This window comes from Helicoverpa zea, chromosome 6 (genome assembly GCF_022581195.2).
Source record: "Helicoverpa zea isolate HzStark_Cry1AcR chromosome 6, ilHelZeax1.1, whole genome shotgun sequence".
NCBI lineage: Eukaryota > Metazoa > Arthropoda > Insecta > Lepidoptera > Noctuidae > Helicoverpa > Helicoverpa zea.
The window spans coordinates 11,807,291-11,821,996 of record NC_061457.1 but is presented as its reverse complement, the minus strand read 5'-3'; the positions used below and the strand labels follow the sequence as shown (position 1 = coordinate 11,821,996).

The 14,706-nt window shown below is 43.6% G+C and overlaps 1 protein-coding gene across 2 annotated transcripts in view; it reads right to left on the bottom strand.

The window, feature by feature from the left end:
- Nucleotides 1-43: 43 nt before the first annotated feature.
- LOC124631484 (death-associated protein kinase related) overlaps nucleotides 44-14,706 on the bottom strand; it is a 158,520-nt gene continuing 143,857 nt past the window's right edge. The window contains exons 2-7 of one of the 2 annotated variants that reach the window (XM_047165899.1): nucleotides 4,150-4,321; nucleotides 3,594-3,894; nucleotides 2,779-3,007; nucleotides 2,304-2,602; nucleotides 1,574-1,701; nucleotides 44-1,201 (exon numbers count right to left, since the gene is read on the bottom strand). In XM_047165899.1, coding sequence (XP_047021855.1) covers nucleotides 965-1,201; nucleotides 1,574-1,701; nucleotides 2,304-2,602; nucleotides 2,779-3,007; nucleotides 3,594-3,894; nucleotides 4,150-4,321 — 1,366 coding nt within the window. In that variant the 3' untranslated portion in view covers nucleotides 44-964. Of the gene's footprint in view, nucleotides 1,202-1,539; nucleotides 1,702-2,303; nucleotides 2,603-2,778; nucleotides 3,008-3,593; nucleotides 3,895-4,149; nucleotides 4,322-14,706 lie in introns of both variants that reach the window. The other variant, XM_047165900.1, reaches the window with a different exon arrangement.

The following is a 14,706-nucleotide window of genomic DNA, read 5'->3' as shown; positions in this document are numbered from 1 at the left end:
AACACGCCCGCCTGAGAAAGGGTTGATGAATAAAAACAAGGAGTATTTTATATCACAATAATTTATTTTTTACAAATGAGTTATTGATCACAACAGCTTTCAAAGGTAATGGATCTTCGAGTTAAGTTGAACAAAATATGGTTAAAAATGAATTCAAAATGGACAAAAAAACAAAAGTATACAATAATGTGTATGAAAATATTTTCAATATGGAGGATGAATTAACTAGACACTCGATGAATTCTCATCTAAGCACATTTACAAAGAAATTAAGTCGCAAGATTTGAGCTCATGACAATCATAAACAATTTACCTACCTAAGCAACATCCCGTAAACGGTCACACACGGTGATAAAATTCTAATATCGTACAAGACAACAGTACACCGATATGGAATCGTTCCATCTCCTACAATAAGAAATTTTGGTCCCAACACTCGAACTCGGCGGTACACGTACCGCTCCGGCTAACATTCAACGTACATCATCTGTTAAACCATTTGAACACTTAGATACTACAATATAAATGTGATCGACACATCAACAATTTCATTATCTAAGTAAGTAATAGCGGCGGCACGTCGCCGGCGCCCCGAACATGCGGCGACGAGCCGCGGCCACTGTACACAGCTTGCACCCCGCATGGCCCGTCAGCACCAGCAATGTCTCTACACTAGTAACAACGTGCTCCGACGGCGAACGTAACCATATACTCTACAGTATAAACTTAACATTATCAACATGTCGGCAGTGCAAACTCAGCGTTATGTACAACGCGACTAATACATTTACAAGCGCAGTGTGCGCGGGCGCATCATTATGCATTTTGTACCGTCGGGGACGCCGCGGCCGGAACACCAGACCGCGGCTTCGCTAAGAATCGCTAAAGAAATATACAAGTGTCTGGCGCCACTAGTCTATATGTACAGCGCAGCAGAGCCCGCGCCAGCGCAGCACAGCCAGCGCTAGCACAGCACCGCGCGGTCCGGCGGCGCCGCGCGGAGCCCGCGCTCGCACTCGCACTCGCACGCGTGCACGCGGCACTCGCACGCGTGCACGTGGCAGTCGCCCGCGTGCACGTGGCACTCGCCGCGCACGGTCAGCCGCACGCCCGCCAGCTTGGCCGGCTTCTCGTAGTCCGGCTGGAACTTCTTGCACAGCGCCAGCACGGACGGCGCGTGTGGGTGGGATTTGCGGGACACCTGCAACCAAAACCTCATATTAGTACCGAATCCGAGGTTTAGAACATAGATATTAACATAATTATCTTGACTACTAATAGCGGCCTCCGAAGCTTCACTCACATGCAAGCGTTCGCTACAAGTAACATACAACAACGCAACACAAATATTTCTTTAGCACGACATTATATTATGTCAACAGAAAGTACGAAAAACACGACTACGGCACACAACAACAGAAAGGATTTCCGTTTCTTATTTATAGGAGTAGAGCACCAGTCCTACAGTAGCGACAAGTCACAGTCAGCCTCCACGCAAGCACTAGTCATCCACACGGCACACGTCCACATGTTGCTAACCTGTCGGGCGCTAGTGTTTGGGGCCGCGTCTCACCTTAGGCGTGGAGGGGGCGTCGGGGAAGGGGGGAGACACGTCGCGCGCGTGCGCATGCTTCAGCGGCTTGTCGCGCTCCTCGACCTCCTCGCGACCCGGCGGCGAGGACGGACGGGACTCGGATGATTCTGGTAAAAACAAGAGATAATCAGCATCTTTTAGTGGAGAGAAAGTTTTAGAGGGGTGAAAACGAAAATGAATTTAATGTCGTGTAATTCTGATGAGTATACAAGGTGTTGATTTGCATTTGTGCCATAGTTCAGGAGGAGGACATACAATACGTAAATAATCGATTGGAATTACAGTAGATGGGAAATAACTAATATGCACTGCTTTTTTTGTCATTGTAATGTCGTGGTATTTCCGAAGTAATCCAATTTTATGAATGAAAATTATGAGTGATCGTTGCGTATGCTTTGTGTTTGCGTTTGTGTGAGGGTGCAGCACGGTTTTAACGCCAGTAACATACGCGCCAAGTTTAAATAAGGCTAGATGACATTTACGGAATTCCGAAAAAAAAAAAAAAAAAAAAAATTACGTACCAATTTTTGTTATTGATTTGGGTCGAGAATCATTAGCATAATTACCTCCTTGAATATGGCACGGATGCAAATCAACAGCTTGTATGAGAATATGTAGGTGTTGTAAAATATGCTTTTTTATATTTAAAGTTGACAAGAGATGAGGTGAATAAAATGAATGATGGTGATGATAACGTACATTAACTCACCTTTTTCATCATCGTGTGAACCATTGGTCCCATTGCATCCGTTGACGCCATTGTGCCCGTTAACACCATTGATCCCATTCGCGCCATTAACTCCGTTACATCCGTTAACTCCGTTAACTCCGTTGACGCCGTTAACTCCGTGAATTCCGTTGACGGCGTTGACGTCGTCATCTGCGTCAGCGTCGCTCGCGCTTGCGGCCTCGGGAGCGTCAAAGCCGACGCCGACGATCGCTCGCGGCAAGTCCGCCTCGTCTTTCAACCAGGGGTGCTCCAGGCACTCTTCCACTGTAAGACGACCCCTGAAAATACAAGCAGCATTACATTAATAAACATTTAAAATATAAAAAGAGAACGTTCATAACAAATTTATTTATTCGCAAAATAAGTTCTGGATATCCCGAAAAGGAGATGCAATATTGAAAGCTTTCTAATACACCTTCAAGAATGTATAGCACAAAAAATAACCAATACTCACTTAGGATCAACAACAAGCGTCTCCTTAATGAACTGTATGGCCCTCTGCGAAACTCCTCGGAACAGGTCCTTGGGGAAGCTGAGCTGGCACTGCGCTATGTTCAGGTAGGTCTCCTGCTTGGTCTCGCCCGCGAACGGCGAGTACCCGCTGAGGAGAACATATGCCAACACGCCTACCGACCAGATGTCAGCGGCCAAGGACAGGGGCTCGTATGAAAGGATTTCTGGGGCTGTGGACCAAAATTCATGAGGTTTAGTTGGTTGGTTCGAAGAAATGAATATCTCCACTAAGAATACTTTAACGATGAAGGGCGTAAGATATAAACCTTAAAAGACCCAAAAAAAAAGTTTATGGGCATTTTATGTAAGGTTTATAACGTCGGAAACAAGCGTTTTTCCAACTCCTACGTGTGGCGTAAAAGACGGATTTTATGGTACTTTCCCAGCGGACTATCAAACTAATTCCATGTGACCCACATTTAAAGCGGAAAGCTTTTCGATCACGAAGGGTTTCTAAAGGTGTGCCAAATAAATGAAATCTTCGCTTTCCACAATTTATAGAACAAGTCACTAAGTGATTTCTAATTTAAGGTACTTCGCTTTTCTAGTGAAAAGACAGAACTTTTTCTCGAATGCATGCTTACGACCATATTTTAAAACAGCGAACTAAAAGTTCTACTTCGTTTTCTACATCAACAGGGAGCTTGCTTTTAGCAGACCACTTCACCTCTGGCTTCTTGTGTTTTCATAATTCCAAAAATAGGATGATATAAGAGAATTTACAATTAAATTAATCAGGAAAACCTCAAAACTCACCAACATAGTCTCTTGTGCCCAATATCTCCCGGACATGTGCTCCGGGCTGTATAGCGCGACTGATGCCGAAGTCGCATATGAGGAGTTCTTCACCCCCAGCTGTGAGGAGCAGGTTCTGTGGCTTGAGGTCCAGGTGAGCGACCCGGCGCGCGTGGAGGTGCGCGAGCCCTTCCAACACGTGGCGCAGGGCCCGTCTCGCTGCACCCTCGGTAAGACGGTCTTCTTCGTCGAGAAGACGCTGCAGCTCGCCGCCAGCACATAATTCTAGGACAATCGCCACTTCTGAACGGGTTTCGTATACCTGGAAAGTTGAAACATATTTTTCTATGAGTAAAATGACCATAAGTTTCAGAGCACTTTCTTCAAAGATCGGCAGTCATCTTCTTCCTGCCCTGTTTCCTAATACGTTAGCTAATACGATTCAAAAGGACGATCGTAACCAAATTATGTGTTTTGGAATCCTACAAAAAGGATTCGAAGACGTTCTTCTCAGTTTGAAACCTCTAACATTCAAGGCAACATTCGTTCTTCCAAAACATTATTCTCTATTTCTCACCTCATGCAGACTGACGACACGTGTGCACTCTGCGCATAAGTCGAGCACGGCGACTTCGTGCAGGATCTCGCGCGTTGTGTCTGCCGCGCGTCTCCGCTTGCGAATGATCTTTGCCGCGTATTCTTCTCCGGACACTAGGTGGCGAATCTTGCGGACTGATGCGAATTTGCCCCTGGAATAGAGAAAATAAACAATTATAATCACTGATCATGAAAATTGGTTAACCATAAGTTATACCATTACTGGATTAAACCTTTTCCTCGCCTCTTCAATAGATCAATATTCAGGCCACTAGGAAGGGCTTAAACTTTATGTAATTTGTAAATTTAAAATTAGTTCCTACTACGATAGCTAAACGCAGGATCTTAAATCGAACGCGAGCGCAAGCTATCTCAATAGAAATTCCCGCAGCCTACAAAATTGACTGAAGCTCTTTAAATCAGGTTTGAAGGCAAATGTGATACTACCGTCATTGTAATCGGTTGATTTCATTAGAGTGTCGCCGAGCAAGACGAAGTGTTGCTCGTAAACACATCAGGGGCAGCCATTAGGCGGCATTAGTCGGAATAATTACCAGCCGAGAGGAACGGCGCGAGCTGCCTTCGTGAGCGGATCCTTACACGTGATCTATGGGGACGCCGTACATCAACGATTTATGTGAAACCGTTCCCAACTATTTTTATGAGACAGCTGAACTCAATTGGAATGGCCGGAAAACTGGTATAAAGTTTAAGGAACTGTATCGAAATAAATATAACCGATGAGTTCCTGATTGGAATCAGGAACACTGTAGACCTTATATTAGCATAGCATAATTAGCGCAGGTCGTTATTTAGACTTTCTCTTTCGCGCATAACGAACCATTTCCCAAAACTAGTTGCTGGAGCGAGCACTAAATTTCCTAGAATAGGGCTCATTAGGGAAGTAAACGATGCAGTTACGGCGGCGAACAAAGGTTTATTTACATTATACACACGTATTAAGTAATTTAGTTATAGCACCAACTAGTGGAAAAGCGAGGTGTTTAGTTTTGCGGCTAATTCTAAGTATCGCATAAATCTGAGGTTTGATTGCGCGCGCGCTGTTTGCAATTAGTTGCGTGGCGCGAGCGCCGGCGCCGCCAACATCGCGGAACGAGAACAGAAGGATTACTTTGTCCTATCGTTCATTTACATAGTAATGGCAAACTTACGCCTACATTTGTATGTTTAAATTATAATCATGATCTAGGTCTGCTTGAGGACTGGTATTAAAATACCAAGTGCTTTACTTTATTACATAATTACACAATTAAATTCTTGACCGTTATTTGAAGCTTACTAGTTTGAGATAGGCACCTACGTGTTTTCCGCTTTTATCTCTGTCCTTTTCTACCCCATATCTTGCATCTCTCTCGCACACCGACCAGTTTCACTCCCCACCAGGCAGGAGGCGACGAGTGTTCTCGGCGGCCACAGTTCGTCATTGGCGTCTTGTTTTCCGCCCGAGAAGGTTGGTCTAACCAACCGCTGTAGTATTTCGTTGAAAAATAAACTCAGTGCTCTCGCAGAACACAGGTGAGTTTATAATATTTTATACAATTTGTTAACGGTTTTACCGTTCGATATTCGATTTTGCGAAATCAAGTGTTAATATTTTGTACATCTACCCCTTTTTTGTCACGAGTTTCTTCCGTGTACTTTTTTTTCAGTAATTTGTTTTCAGAATGAGTGACTTATAAAGCAAATACGGATGCGGTAAATAATAAAGCTACCACAGCCCGTGCACGTGACTATGGAAAAGAAAGCAAGCCCGAAGTTCCTAAGGCACCTGTGGCCCTAGTTCAATCCTGCAAGGCGTTCAACTTTTTGACAAAAAAGAATGGTGTGAGGTGCGGTCCAACCAGCATCTCCTTAGTTCGGACTGGTCACTACCGCACTTGAAGAGGGCTGGTGGTGTCAAGAAAGCTTTTCGGCCTTGAAAGACTTGGTACGCTCCCCTCGGACTGCCAGTAAGTCTGTTAGCCACCCCCCATGGGGGTCGGCTCATTATCACGGCGTGTGATGGTTTTCGGCCTTGAAAGACTTGGTACGCTCCCCTCGGACTGCCAGTAAGTCTGTTAGCCACCCCCCGTAGGGGTCGGCTCATTATCACGGCGTGTGATGGTTTTCGGCCTTGAAAGACTTGGTACGCTCCGCCTAGGACTGCCAGTAAGTATACTAGCCACCCCTTATCCTGGTTCATTATCACGGACCCGCGCAGGGTACCAATCTTGCATTTTGCGAGTCGCAGCATCATTACAAAGCAGGGACCAGTAAGTATACTAGCCACCCCCCGCAGGGGTCGGTTCATTATCACGGACCCGCGCAGGGTACCAATCTTGCATGTTGCGAGTAGCAGCATCATTACAAAGCAGGGACCAGTAAGTATACTAGCCATCCCCCGCAGGGGTCGGCTCATTATCACGGACCCTCGCAGGGTACCAATCATGCATGTTGCGGGTCGTACCATCATTGCAATCTACCCTCGCAGGGTGGCTTTTTGGATCGACTTTCGAAGAGTCGCCATTATAACCTTCCCTCGAAGGGAAATGGTAATCACTCACGCTGAATGGCGTGTGACGCAAAACTCTAAAAGCTCCCTTGGGATATCACGAGTAAATTACAATAGGAACCATGTCCAACAGAGGAAACAGAAAGCGTCCAGGACCGCAGGCGGACTTTGATGCGTCCAACAAGGCACGTAAGTTATGACTTTCCAGGCGGGTTGCCTAACATTATATCAAGACCAATGGAAAGAAATGGGAGCTCCGCTTTTCTTGTTAAAAATAATAACTGGGTATCGCATACCATTGGCCAAAAGCCACCTTTGATAGATAATGCCAGATTTGACCAGAGAGTCCAAAGAGATGGATGTCGTCATATCCCAAATGATAAAACAAAAAGTTCTATTGATAGCTGCAAATTCTGCCAGCTTTCTTTCCAATATGTTTCTTGTGCCCAAAAGGCGACGGAAAGAACCGTCCAATACTCAATGTCAAGGTTCTCAACAAGTTCATAATTACGGAACCCTTCAGTTTAATAAATGTTTTTCGGGTGCTAGAGTTTCTTCAGAAAGACGAATGGCTGTGCAAGTGGATCTCGCCCAGGCTTACTTCTACCTTCCGGTAGCCGAAGGTCACAGATATGTTCTTCGACTAGTATACAGAAGAAGACTGCTTCAGATTACGTGCCTACCATTTGGCTTAAGCACGGCACCCAAGACCTTCGCCACAGTGACCAATTTGGGTGGCTCAAACTTTGAAAACTCAAGGGTTACTTATAATTGTGTATCTCGATTTTCTGGTGGCTCACCAAGATATATTTGCCTACTTTGGGATCATTTGCACCATGTTTTGGATGGCAAGTGAATAAATCGCAAGCATTATCAACAAGATAATGACAAAACGCACTACGTGACAAACAGCACGACAAACTTAGAAGACCTGCATAGCTTGATAGGACTTTTAAACTTCGCAAGTTTTCGTTGTTCCATACGGCAGACTGCATTACCGGGCTCTCCTCACTTTCCTCAATGCAGTGTTGAACAGCAATCTATACCTACCCTATTCATGGAACCGTGAGCCAAACGGTGAACAAACCATAAAAAAGGTTCTTATAAGTCACGATTGAAGTAATGATCATATTTTATAAAAATAACTACGAAAGTAATATACTGACAACATTAGAAATTATATTTTAGAACGATGTCTGTGGAACTTATGCAATCTTTTCAAACTTAATTGAAATCAAATATGTATAATAAATGCCGTAAATTATTTTCTTAATTTTAATGAAATATGTAGTAAATCGTTTACATGTAAAATGAACCTAGAAGTCTTGACTGTCATACATAGAACCCTACTTAATTGAAGACCACAGATACTAAGAACATTTTACATAAAAATGTGACGTTTTTGTCATCGGTCGGGTTATACCCACCATTTTGAAAAAGTGTCATTCTTTGGTTACATTGTGGGCTCACGGCTCGGTGAATGGAGTATAGCAATGTTGAACCTACCAGCAGATCTAAAGTGGTGGCTGGTCAGCTGCCACCAAACCTTGGATATTCATTCGCCACTTCCCTGTCACCTTATAACCACGGAAGCCTCCGATGTAGGATGGGGGCACAACTGAACGGAACTCCCGTAATGGGTTCATGGAACGAGAGAGAAAAAGGCTTTCACTGCGATCTGAAAGAGATGCTTGCAGTATTAACTGAAAAATCACGGCAAGTTGCTAAAGAGATCAACAGCCATTTTTCAATGCAGAAATGGGACTGTGGTGTCATATCTAAGAAATCAAGGTGGCACCCGATCAAGGAGCCTACCGAACTTGACGTACAGAGTATTCAGTTATCTTGAGCTGTATCAAATCTATCACGTCGTGAATCATATACCAGCCCTATTCAACAGTCAGGCAGACCATCTCTCCCGACACAAACCTCCACCGGAGTGGCATCTTGTATCAGCAGTGGACCTATTTGCCTCGAAGCGAGCCCAGGGACACATAGTTGTGTACTACGTGCCCCTAGATCTGAAGGACCCGAAAGCGGGGTTCCACGATGCATTTTTCTCAAGTTTTGACTTACCCGCTAGCATGGGTATTACCGCCACCTTACCTTATACCGTAGGTCCTCAGTCATCTCAATTCAGGAACGGGAGTTAATCTCATAGTAGTTCCTTCGGTGGCACCAGGTATTTTGGCGAGCAGATTTGAAGTCCCGATCATTAGCAGTACCCTACACACTGATGAACCTCGAGCAGAAACCGATAGACACAGCAACGGGGATACCCCCTGCCAAGGTCAAGGAAATGGGGGGGGGGAGGGACAAGGAGTCTCTCCGACTGAAGTCTTCTTCAATCCACACGCAACACTTATCAATCAGCTTGGAGTCGATGGTTAAATTGGGGCGAAAAGTATGAAATTGGATCCTATGAATCCTTGAATCCCTATTTGGACCTATACTTACCCAACTTTTAGCGGACTTACACATAGTAAATAAACTAGCATACAATACTATTTTATTACACAAGTCAGTTATAGCTACACTATGCAATGCAGAAACCACTCTAGAGCTAGGTTCACACGTTCTAGTCGGACACATTTTAAAATCAATAGCGCTGAGCAAACCTGTTCCCCGGGAAGCCGTCCATCTGGAATATTGACCAATTGGTAACCTACTTAAGTGCAGTAAACGTAGACGAGAATAATCCATTTGCAACTTCCAGGCACACTGCTGCTCTTTCTTTTGCTAGCTTGTTTCGGAAAGGCGAGTCCATGATCTTTCCTTGCTTGCAATAGACCCAGAACATTTCAAAAACAACAAAGATAATTTAATCTTATGGCCAGTCTTTGGCTCTAAGACCGACAGTTCTAGTCATAGGCAGTCGGGTTGTTGTTTGATGGATAATCAGGAAAATATAAATCTAAGTCCAGTGTATTGGGTCAGAAAGACTAAAGCCTTGTTAGAAGATAGACGGACATCGGCTAATTCCTTAAATTTATTTATATCCGTTAGAGGCCAACCAAAGGCAGGCACCCGAACGATGATGCGGGTGGATTAAGACATTGTTAAAAGAGGCAGGAATAACTACAACCCCAGGAAGCTTCCACTCGGCGGTAGCGTCAAAATCTGTGTTGACAATATACCTTTGGACGATATATTAGCAAAGGGTAATTGGCGATCAGGCAATACATTTGCCCATTTTTACAGAAGGGAAAGATACCCACTAAATAGAAGTAGCAAGTTATCTCGATTATTTAATTAATCCAGCTGATTAATGTCTATATTTTTGTTACTATTGTTATTAAGAAGTATCGCAATGTTTTTGTTAATTACTATTAGAAAATGAAATCAATTTTTGCTTTTGTTCTTGCATCTCTCTTTTAATTTTTATTACTCATCCTTCGAGCCCCTTTCCCAACTATGTTGGGGTCGGCTTCCAGTCTAACAGGATGTAGCTGAGTACCAGTACCAGTTAACTTTGATTACATTAGTATTCCAGGACGCAATACACATACTTACATGTGATTACTCGTGTACCTAAGTACCTATTTACATACACAATTTCATTGTGCTTTTGCTCACATTGGCGTCCACTTCCACCAGGCGATAACAAACACGTCTCAAACTAGTAAGCTTCAAATAACGGTCAAGAATTTAATAGCAGCGTTTTACCTGAAATAAAACGCATATTAAATACTTACCTTATTTGAAGCTTACATTTTAATTTCTGCCTGGTGTTTTCGACTCAATGACGAACTGTGGCCGCCGAGAACACTCGTCGCCTCCTGCCTGGTGGGGAGTGAAACTGGTCGGTGTGCGAGAGAGATGCAAGATATGGGGTAGAAAAGGACAGAGATAAAAGCGGAAAACACGTAGGTGCCTATCTCAAACTAGTAAGCTTCAAATAAGGTAAGTATTTAATATGCGTTTTATTTCAGGTAAAACGCTGCTATTACATACATAATTTATTTTCTTGGCTTCCTCTTTGTATCCATGTTATCTATGTTCTCCTAATCTGCGACTATCTGAACTTTTGTAGACAAGTGTCTACAATTCGTAATCTGCTCAATGATAACCAAGGAAAGACGAACTCCAGCATCTCATTGACGTATGAGTCAAGATGTAATGCCGAACACTGAGGCCGACCGTGTGAAAATTTCACGATATGCCGATGTTGTGTGGGATACGCTAATTTGTGCACAATTACTCATATATTTAGGTAAGCAATATCGAATTTGTAAATGCGTGAAGAAATCTTGAAGCACAGATAAATAATATAGGTAATTCTCGTGGGTGTCTGAATTACTCTCATTCTTAGTGCGAGTTCTCTCTGACTTGATATCAATTCTACCAGTTTATACAGCAGTCGAAACAAACATGAATAAGCCACTTATATCAAAGCAATATTAATATTGAATGTGGCAACACTAGCATCAGATCCTGCTTGAATGGGCACACACTGGTGAATCAAAAGATCGTTCAATTTCTGCGTATCTGACTCATGAGATGAGTGCTCTTTGATTTTAACGTGATGCAATATCAAAATCCTAATTTCCGAATTAATTTTACGGCATAAGTCAAAAATAAAGTATGACATCAAAACACAAAAAAATCCCACGTAACTAGTTCAATGTTATATCGTGGGTAAATGAATAAATTCTATTAATTAACTTAAATATTAGTAGACGCAAACTCATTGTAACATGAAACAGATAAGGTACGCAGAACCAGTGGTTACGCAAAACCCGTAAAGCGTAATACAATTGGGTATTGAGGCCAATGTCGCCACGTGGAGGACGTAGTGAGGGCAACGGAGGGCAAACGAGGGTATTGGAGGCCAGCCGGGCCGGATAGAGGGCGCCACCCTGTGGCCGGGTAACCCCGTCCGGGTCACGGCTGGGGGTGTGGCGAGACGACGCTATTTTTAGACCCTATTGGGTAAAATTGGAGCCGTGTTTTCCGTATTGATTTCCTGTTGCCGCGTTACGTTTGTGAATGAATGAAGTGTGGGGTGGTTTTTGTGAAGGAATGAGTGGTTTGTTTTACGGGTTTATGATAAAAGTTTTACGATATGATATTTTTACATTATGTTGAACTAATGCATACGAAATCAAGACCTGTGACGGTGAAGCTTTTCCATTTCATGAGCTAATTTAACGTGCTTATAAGTTGGAAAGTAATCAAAATTAACCAATAAGCCTTTGGTAGATTACATTTTTGAATCAACGTCCATACAAAAAATCCTCTCACCATCCCTTTAAAAGTAAACAAAGTTACAAATTCGACCCACTAACGAAAGTTCACAGTCTCCGACACCATTCTAAGGGCGCGACGATCCGCATCGATCGGCCCCGCCTCCGTAACCCAAATAAACTAAATAGGCCGTGAAAGGGGGATGAGACTTATCTTTGCTTAACATAAAATCACTTGTACAGCGCAAAATTGGAATTAATTCTACTGCCCTTGTCCAGATTTAGGGAGGAAATTATCCTATTAAATGAGGGATGGTTTGTTTACGTTTGGGGTCGTTGACATCCAGTGTTTTGTTAATAGGATTAGGAACGCAGCGGCTGTGAAGTGAACATTCAGTCATGTGTTATTTTATGCATCTTATATGATAACGAAAACAATACTGAGTAAATTAAATATGTAAGTATACGTATTGTATATGGTTTCATTTTTCAAAACTATCTACATATTTCCAAGTGCATTGGACACGTTAGACATTTTATTGCGTGAAGATGTACAAATGAAAGAAAACTATGATGCATACATGTATGTGGGCAAATACTGCTAATGCCTAATGCCATTAAAAAATTGTAGAATAACAGATTTTTCGCACTTCCAGCAATAAAACCCACAGTGCGTGGCCTACGCAAGTCCCAATAGTTTATCTATCGCGTAAAACATAAGAAAACACATTGACACCGTGTCAGTGTGTCAATTCGCGCGTTGACCTGCGCGTGCGCATTCCGCACAACCACAACTGTTGCGCAGTGCCGTCTATGTAGGCAGATCTACTGTCACGTCGTGAGACGAAAGTGAACTTCGTAGATTCATCATTCATTAAGTCATCATCATCATCAATGGCTTTTTAACATCTATAAAAGATTATTTAAGTTGCATCCGTGTCAAGTTGTTTGATTTAAGCACTTTTGCTGATGGCTAACAAGGCCTATACGGCCTATACTTTTAGTACCACTTGATATTAAGCACAATATTATAGAGCCATTTACTGGAAGCAACAAAGTAACTTGAATTCATGAGAAAACGGCCATTTGACGTCACTCGTCAAGTCCAGACTTCGTCATAAATCATGCATGACACAGCACTTATTCACAGGATACCCGAAATAGCATCAAATCTTTTTGCCCATTTAAAGTCGGCATTTACTTCGGCGATTACGTCTGCCCGGGCTTTCGCCGACGAAATTCGGCGAAAACGCACGCACCTGCCCGACAACCGACGACAGCTGCGCAGGAGTGGCAAAAACGCAACCCGCCCGGACGGACGCAAAGCTTGTTTTTTTGTAAACTCTAATTTGAGACACGATAACAGTGTGAAAGGAAACACGATTTCATGTGAAACTGTTGCCACGGGGATGCTGGCAATAAAATGAAACGTTGGAGTATCTAAATGAAAAACGAAATAGGTACCTATCAACTGCAATTTGTATTAGAATTTCATTTTCAATGACTACCACAGTAAAAATATTAATTACAACAGAAAACTTTATACAATCATAAAATAATAAACCAAATGGTAGTGAAATGGAAGTTCGATGCAGCAACAGCGCAATCAAAATGTACTACTGCATTACCAGTGGCGTTTACTGCCCCGCCTAGCTGATAGCCATGATGAATCGAACCACGATTCAGGGCGATAATATTTTAGATCACAAGATTATAAGTTTGATGCAACATCGACTGTTGGATAGATCGAACAACGTCCTATTAAAAATATGATAATCAGTTACAGCGCAATCCGTGCATTGGACCTTTGTAATTTAGTTATTTATCGGTCCCTATCACAGTGATAAAGCTGGTCTGCAACAAATATTTATGAGGGCCCGTCAACTTTATGAATATGCGAGCCGCGGGTACTGCACCGATAAAATGGTCATTTTTTCATATAAAACGTCGCCGAGAGTGGTGGTGTGACGTTATAAATCACAATCACGATGATATGAATCCGTTCATCATACTCGGCGTTCACTTTCCGCCGGGGTCCCGTAATAAATGCAGGCCGGGTGCAGCGCCGCGTCCATTTGTTCCGACTCACTTTCTGCATAATAAAGCGATTTGTGGGCGGGTTGCGCCGCTTGAGCAACGCGTCATTAGTCGCGTGCACTTCTCACGGTGCGTGGCGCAACAGGCGCGACGGCGAAACCCCGTCGAGTTGCGCAACGCAGCGATCGATGACCGACTAAAAGCGAAAAGGCGTCCTTGGCAGTGAATCGAGTGCGCGTCCGCCGCCACACCGGCCGGTAATTATTCATAAGCGTTGCACAACCGACGCCCGCGCCGACGAGCGATGCGCCGTCAGCGATACCTCCGCGCCGATGGCTATCGACACGCTCCATCGATCGCTCGGCGTAACAGGACGCCTCCAGCGCCATCCATCATCTTCATCGTATTTCTTAATCGCATCTTATAGATAATGCGTTAAATCGTACATCGGAGCGCGACTCATGAGCCGATTGAATCATGACTCAGCTGCCGCGAATGTCATAAAAGTTTAGATTCGCGCACTGGTATGCAAGCCTCTATAAATAAGGCTCGGCGGACAGGTGCCCTCGCAGCGCCGGCGTCTAGCTGCTGTACTAAAAAGGTTCGATCTAGAAGCGGTTACGGTCAAACGTGGATGGACGAAACGGCGGAGTGGACGGTCGCCTGCCCGATTTGGTTATGATTAGTGGCCGCGGACGTCTAACTGTGTCCCAAGGAGGATTGCTGTCGCATAAATATGGTGAATGACAAAACGCGACGACCTTGCCACTAATTAATTAGTATAACGAGTGCGAGACACAAA